At 48.5% G+C, this 7,500-nt stretch overlaps 1 protein-coding gene across 1 annotated transcript in view; it reads left to right on the top strand.

Moving 5' to 3' along the window:
* The window catches only part of myom2b (myomesin 2b), a gene marked incomplete at both ends in the record, with an annotated part of 62,470 nt that overhangs the window by 10,706 nt on the left and 44,264 nt on the right, over positions 1 to 7,500 (top strand). The window contains 5 exons of the mRNA XM_084460892.1: positions 663 to 749; positions 4,010 to 4,098; positions 4,302 to 4,352; positions 5,412 to 5,576; positions 7,180 to 7,341. Of these exons, the coding sequence (XP_084317018.1) occupies positions 663 to 749; positions 4,010 to 4,098; positions 4,302 to 4,352; positions 5,412 to 5,576; positions 7,180 to 7,341 (554 nt within the window). The remainder of the gene's footprint in view (positions 1 to 662; positions 750 to 4,009; positions 4,099 to 4,301; positions 4,353 to 5,411; positions 5,577 to 7,179; positions 7,342 to 7,500) is intronic.

Here is a 7,500-nt window from a genome sequence, read left to right as displayed (position 1 = left end):
TAACACAGGTGTTATACTGTCCAAATGGTGAACAATAGTGTTATAACACAGGTGTCACACTGTCCAAATGGTGAACAATAGTGTTATAACACAGGTGTCACACTGTCCAAATGGTGAACAATAGTGTTATAACACAGGTGTTACACTGTCCAAATGGTGAACAATAGTGTTATAACACAGGTGTTACACTGTCCAAATGGTGAACAATAGTGTTATAACACAGGTGTTACACTGTCCAAATGGTGAATAGTGTTATAACACAGGTGTCACACTGTCCACATGGTGAACAATAGTGTTATAACACAGGTGTTACACTGTCCAAATGGTGAACAATAGTGTTATAACACAGGTGTTACACTGTCCAAATGGTGAATAGTGTTATAACACAGGCGTCACACTGTCCAAATGGTGAACAATAGTGTTATAACACAGGTGTTACACTGTCTAAATGGTGAACAATAGTGTTATAACACAGGTGTCACACTGTCCACATGGTGAACAATAGTGTTATAACACAGGTGTTACACAATTATAACACTGACTATTACACAATCATATTACTGGTTACAGTAACACCTCTGTGCTGCCTGTCCAGGACTGTGGTTGCATTGGTTCAGTCTGGCTGGGCTACATTGAGTCCTGTCTACCTGCCCCCCCTCCAGGTATAAAGATGGTATCACCCTGGACACCTCAGCAGGGAGATATATTGTTGGGGACAACAATGGGATCCATACTCTGGAGATTACCAAGTAAGTGAGACGCAGACTTCTAACACAGCACTGGTATCTCTCTCTGCGGGTATCTAATTAAAGCATTGTCTCATGAGGGAGGGAAAAGGGATTTTCAAGGATATTCTCTGTTCTTTCGATATTCCCAGTACACCGAAGAAAACAGCTGAATTCAACATATTTTAGGATTTGCGGAGAGATTCATCTGAGATAAGTCTAGCTAAGCAGTCCGAGACAAAGGTGGATCTGAACGTGATATGAAACTGTATCTTGCCAGATGGCCTAGATCAGGGAGGATGGTTCTCCACCTCAGTGTGCGCCTGTGTGACACCGAGCGTCCTACGGCGCGTGCCGTGACCGTGTGGACGGTCGAAGAGGCACGTGACACCGTGTCCTAACTACACGCGTTGACAGGCGTTCGTTCTTTAACTGTCTTCAGTTGGGAATATAGACAAATGACGTAACAGAACAGGACATTTAACGGTTTCAGTTAGGACAGCAAGCGTGCGTTGTCGCGTTGTTACAGCCATTTTCATTGAATATTTATGGTTTATGTTTTGAGGTATGGCCTTGGATGAGTGATGGTTTTGTGTTATTGTTGGTTGTTTTGTTTCATGTGCCTAATGTCCTTTTGAGTTGGATTCCTGAGGACAGGGTCGAGAGGTCAAGGGGTGTGTCTATAGAGGACAAGGGGAAGTTGAATTGGGTAGGCCAAGGTGAAAGAGAGGAGTTAATTTGACCATACTCTCCGTATCTGTATTAGAACATTGGTTTTTGTAAGTTTATTTTTGGACGAATATGGAAAACTATGGATTTGGAACGATAAATGTATTTTCTTTGCAACGACTACAGAGCGAGAGAGGTGCGTCATTTAAGCCAAGCTCCTAACATGTCTCCCGGGCATGGAACAATGGACTATGGACAATCGGCACAAACACGCGCCGCAAGCAGTTAGGACACGGTGTTGAGGCTTTAACGTCGTGGGTCAGCACCGCCCCCGTGGTGCTGGGAAGCTCAGTGGGACGATTGCCTTTTCCTATTTAGTCCCGGGCTGGCTAGGCCACGCCCACGGCTTCGGGAGTGTCAGCTGTCACCGGGGCCAATTGCTGACCTTGGTGACATTAGATCCTACAGCTCCTTAAAGAGTGCTGCGACCCCCTCTTTCCACCCCCCCGCCCCCACCCTCCCGTAAACCGGGAGAGGGTCATGCCCCCCCCCCCGTGCTGCAGACCCTCTCTCAGCTCTTAACCCTCTGGGACTTCATGAAAGTCGTCAGCTCAGACGTGCTGTAAATCAATTTGCGTCGTTCCTTTTTGTGTAGCTCAACTTTGGTGAACTTTGACGCAAATTTTGCGTCAGCGGGCGATGGCCATTCGCCTGGTGAATATTAATTTCGCCCTGTGTGACCGTACCATTAGGGAAGAAGAGAGAGAGAGAGAGAGAGAGAGAGAGAGAGAGAGGACGGGGAATGAGAGTAAAGGGAGGGGAGCTAGCAGGTGAAGGTCGTGTTTCTGTCACTATTCTCAACCCCCCTCTCTTGCAGCTCCTCATGCTTCTCATGCTTGTCCTCCATGTTGAGTAGCTCTGTGGTACAAGCAGCTACCTGCAGCCTGGTTCAGGAGCTAGCCTGGTTCAGGACTAGCCTGGTTCAGGAGCTAGCCTGGTTCAGGACTCTGTAGTACAGGAGTTAGCCTGGTTCAGGACTCTGTGGTACAGACGTTAGCCTGGTTCAGGACTCTGTGGTCCAGGAGCTAGCCTGGTTCAGGAGCTAGCCTGGTTCAGGACTCTGTGGTACAGGAGCTAGCTGGTTCAGGAGCTAGCCTGGTTCAGGACTCTGTGGTCCAGGAGCTAGCCTGGTTCAGGACTCTGTGGTCCATGAGCTAGCCTGGTTCAGGAGCGAGCCTGGTTCAGGAGCTAGCCTGGTTCAGGACTCTGTGGTCCAGGAGCTAACCTGGTTCAGGAGCTAGCCTGGTTCAGGACTCTGTGGTCCAGGAGCTAGCCTGGTTCAGGAGCTAGCCTGGTTCAGGACTCTGTGGTTCAGGAGCTAGCCTTGTTCAGGACTCTGTGGTACAGGAGCTAGCCTGGTTCAGGACTCTGTGGTTCAGGAGCTAGCCTGGTTCAGGAGCTAGCCTGGTTCAGGACTCTTTGGTTCAGGAGCTAGCCTGGTTCAGGACTCTTTGGTCCAGGAGCTAGCCTGGTTCAGGACTCTGTGGTCCAGGAGCTAGCCTGGTTCAGGACTCTGTGGTCCAGGAGCTAGCCTGGTTCCTTTCATTCCTCCTCCAGAGGCCTGGGGAACTCACTTGGCAGCGGCAAAACAAGTCACAAAATCAGTTTTAGTTTTTCTGTGCATGGATAGATTCATTATACGGTTTGGAATGAGGATTGCGACTGGTAGATATATCCCTGTAATTATTGTGTCAACTTTTTGCATAATTTGAATAATTTCATGGGGTTTTGCATTCATAGGATAAGCCTACCACGCTGTAAAGCCAAGTCTGGGAATGGAGGATTGTGGTCCATTAATCAAAGTCATCTAAATAATAATGTCTCTCTGCTGACATTTACAGTTATTACCGCCAAACAGACAGCCCAAATGTAGGAAAACTGTATTCATTCGTATTCTAATCACGCCCACAGCCACAGACACGAGGCCCTGCTGCTGATACAATACTGCTGGTTCTTCACATGAATTAGACAAAAACGTCACGGGTGATATAGTGAATAAAACGGCACACTCGGGCTCTCAAGACAAAGGTGATTTAATAAACGGACAACGTTTCTGCCTTGTGGCCTTCGTCAAAGTCTACCAACACCCGTAGGAATGCGACACACCTTAAATAGCGCCCCTGGTTACCATGGTGAGGTCATGGGGCATAGGTTACGCATTGCAACGTTATAAAAAGACGGAAGCAGTTTCATAATGGATAGACGTTATTGAATTGACAAATACAGTTGTATATACAATGCATGCTATGGAACTATTTGTAAATTCAATTATATCTTGTGTGCGGCGTCTTTCTTTTATTAAGCTTCTTCTCCTCGTGTCACATACTTTAGGCCTACATGATTTATTCAAAAGTTATTTATATATTGAAAATATAAGTGATCCAGGAGAGCGGGAATAGATTATAGACTAGATTTAATTCACATAAAATGTGACGGACAGCGAGTTTCGCTCCATGGCTTCCTATGATTGGCTGATACAGGCTGAAATAAAACTGGTCCCAGATCAGCGCTAGCATCATGGTCACACGCGTGTCTTTTTTCCGTGTGGCGTGCAGGTGTGGGACTGGGGACACGGCGCAGTACACGGCAGTGGCAGGGAACGTCCACGGACAGGTTTCCACACAGGCGTCCATCGTTGTCAAGAGTGAGTCTCTCTCTCTCTCACACACACACACACACACACACACACACTCACACACACACACACACACACTCACATGTCTGTCGGACACTCTCATTACACTTCTGCACTAGGAAGGGAACATACACAGTACCTGTACGCCTACATGTCTTGTTCAGTGTAGACTTGATGATAATCATGTGTTGATCGCGGCGTCTCTCCTACAGGATTCAGATTAGAAGAGGAGTCATCTGTCTACGCTTGGCTGCCTTACCAGAGTAAGTCCCTACGCCCACCAACACACACGTCCTACCTTACCTGGTCAGCTGGCCTGCTGGGTTCTCAACCTCTGGTCCGAGGGACGCCGGCGTCCCCTGGCGCTGCAGCGAGGCACGCGAAGACGAATTCAGTCACATCCTGGAGTCTCAGCCACGTTCGGAGAGAGAGACTGGTGGCCTCTACGTCCGAACCGGCTTCTGTAGCTCACGGTCACGCGTGTCAGTGTTGACACAAACCCGGGCCCCTTCTGACAGAATTCTACCTGAACAATCACCCTGGCGTTGACTTTGTGCCTGGTCTGTCCCAGCAAACACGCAACGTCAGGGAGACGTTCAGATCATGTCTTAATAACGTCCGTCGGTCCTGAACCCCGTTTGTACGTCTGCTGGACCCCCTCGATATTCAAACGTCTGGCTTGGACCCCTCTAAGACGTCTGTGGACGTGCAGAACGGGTTCAATATCTGAACGTTAAAAAAAAATTCATTCTGGCTCCTAATTGGATGTCTTTGGACGTCCGAAAAGACAAAAAAGACGTCTAAAAGACATCTTTTAGACGTGTCTTTGCTCAGTGGGGTGTTAGTGGAGATATGAGATGATGTGAGAGAGCTGATTCAGACGAAAGCAACGTTGCACCGTTAAGATCCGTCGATAGCTTAACATCCCATCTCTTTATTTCACTTTAGTCAAAGCCTTCGCTTCGCCAAAAAACCCGTGGCACCATGAAGAGTTGATTTTCCACCCGTGAATGAAGAACCTTTATGCTTCTGCACACTCACTGAGGCGGCAACGCTGGCTTGTTAAATCACTTAGCTGGTCTGGAACACAATTCTTCGTGTCATTTGGCGCTGTGACTACATAGTGACTGTGTCATCTGTCATGGCGCTGTGTGCTGATGGCATAGATGATAGTGTTAAGAGTGGTATGGCACTCTGGATTGAAATACACTAAGATATTGATTTAAAACTTGCACTATGACACTGCTGATGATGGGATAGTAATGTTACTGGGCTACAGTGCTTATGCGAGTGCTCCTGGCTCCTCTTGTCTTTGTGTCTAGTTCCCGTACTCCCAAAGATCGAGTACACCAAGATCAACATCACCTTCGTGGAGGTCTTTGGAGCGGTGTTCGCCACGGAGGGCGATACGGCCTCTCTGACCTGCGCCATGACCATCAGCCCTGACCTGGCCAACCTGCAGCCCGAGGCCCAGTGGTTCAGAGACGGTAACCATCTCAACACCAACACTACCACCGACACCACCACCAACACTACCACTAACACTATCTCAATACTAACACCAACACCACCACCACCAACGCTAACACTATCCTAACACTAACACTACCACTAACACTACCACCACCACTAACACTATCTCAACACTAACACTAACACCATCACTAACACTAACACCACCACCACCACTAACACTATCTCAACACTAACACCAACACCATCACTAACACTAACACTACCACCACCACTAACACTATCTCAACACTAACACTAACACCATCACTAACACTAACACTACCACCACCACTAACACTAGCTCAACACTAACACTAACACCATCACTAACACTAACACTACCACCACCACTAACACTAGCTCAACACTAACACTAACACCATCACTAACACTAACACTAACACTACCACCACCACTAACACTAGCTCAACACTAACACTAATACCAACACTAACACTAACACTACCACCACCACTAACACTAGCTCAACACTAACACTAACACCATCACTAACACTAACAGTACCACCACCACTAACACTATCTCAACACTAACACTAATACCAACACCAACACCACCACCACCTCTAACACTATCCCAACACTAACACCAACACTACCACCACCATTAACATTAAAACTACCACCACCACTAACATTAAAACTACCACCACCACTAACATTAAAACTACCACCACCACTAACACTAGCTCAACACTAACACTAATACCAACACTACCACCACCTTTAACACTAGCTCAACACTAAGACCAACACTAACACCATTAACATTATCTCAACACTAACACTAACACCAACACTGCAACAAGCTGGACTGCGTTCTATTTAGATCCATAGGGGTTCCTCAGGGAACCTTTTGCTCAGATGGTTCTTCTATTATTACAAATGGTTCTACACCTTTCATGTGATGACGAACAGAGTTGCACCTGTAGTTTCATCTATTTAGAATCTAATGTAGCGTTTCCCTTCAGTGATGTAACATAATGTGTGTTCTCCTCCTCCACCTCCTCTCCTCCTCCTGCTCTCCTCCTCTTGCTCCTCCCCCTCCTTTTCCTCTTCCTCCTGCTCCTCCTCCTCTTTCTCCTCCTTTCTCCTCCCCTTCTGTTCCTACTCCTCCTCCTGCTCCTTCTTCTCCTCCTCCTCTTCCTTCTCCTGCTCCTCCTTCTCCTGCTGCTCCTCCTCCTCCTCTCCTCCTCTTTCTCCTCCCCTTCTGTTCCTCCTCCTTCTCCTTCTCCTCCTCCTCTCCTCCTCTTTCTCCTCCCCTTCTGTTCCTCCTCCTTCTCCTTCTCCTGCTGCTCCTCCTCTCCTCCTCTTTCTCCTCCCCTTCTGTTCCTCCTCCTCCTCCTTCTCCTGCTGCTCCTCCTCCTCCTCTTTCTCCTCCCCTTCTGTTCCTCCTCCTCCTCCTGCTGCTCCTTCTCCTCCTCCTTCTCCTCCTCCTCCTCCTTCTCCTCCTTCTCCTTCTCCTCCTTCTCCTCCTCCTCCTCCTCTTCCTCCTTCTCCTCCTCCTTCTCCTTCTCCTCCTCTTTCTCCTCCTCCTCCTCCTCCTCCTCTTCAGGACACCGCCTGCATGAGTCCAGGTGGGTGAAGCTGGAGCAGGGTCGAGGCGTGGCCAAGCTCACTCTCCCTCAGCTCTTCAAGGACGACGAGGGCGTCTACACCCTGCGCATGGTGACCAAGGGGGGCGCCGCTGAGCACAGCAGCTTCGTCTCAGTGGCAGGTAGGTCTGTAGACTGGGTACTGAACTTGGGTAGGTCTGTAGATCGGGGACTGAACCTGGGCAGGTCTGTAGATCGGGGACTGAACCTGGGCAGGTCTGTAGACTGGGTACTGAACCTGGGTAGGTCTGTAGGTCGGGGACTGGACCTGGGTAGGTCTG

This window comes from Borostomias antarcticus (genome assembly GCF_949987555.1).
Source record: "Borostomias antarcticus genome assembly, chromosome: 34".
In the NCBI taxonomy this organism is placed as follows: domain Eukaryota; kingdom Metazoa; phylum Chordata; class Actinopteri; order Stomiiformes; family Stomiidae; genus Borostomias; species Borostomias antarcticus.
The sequence above is the reverse complement of the archived record's forward strand: the minus strand, read 5'-3'. Positions and strand labels throughout refer to the sequence as shown.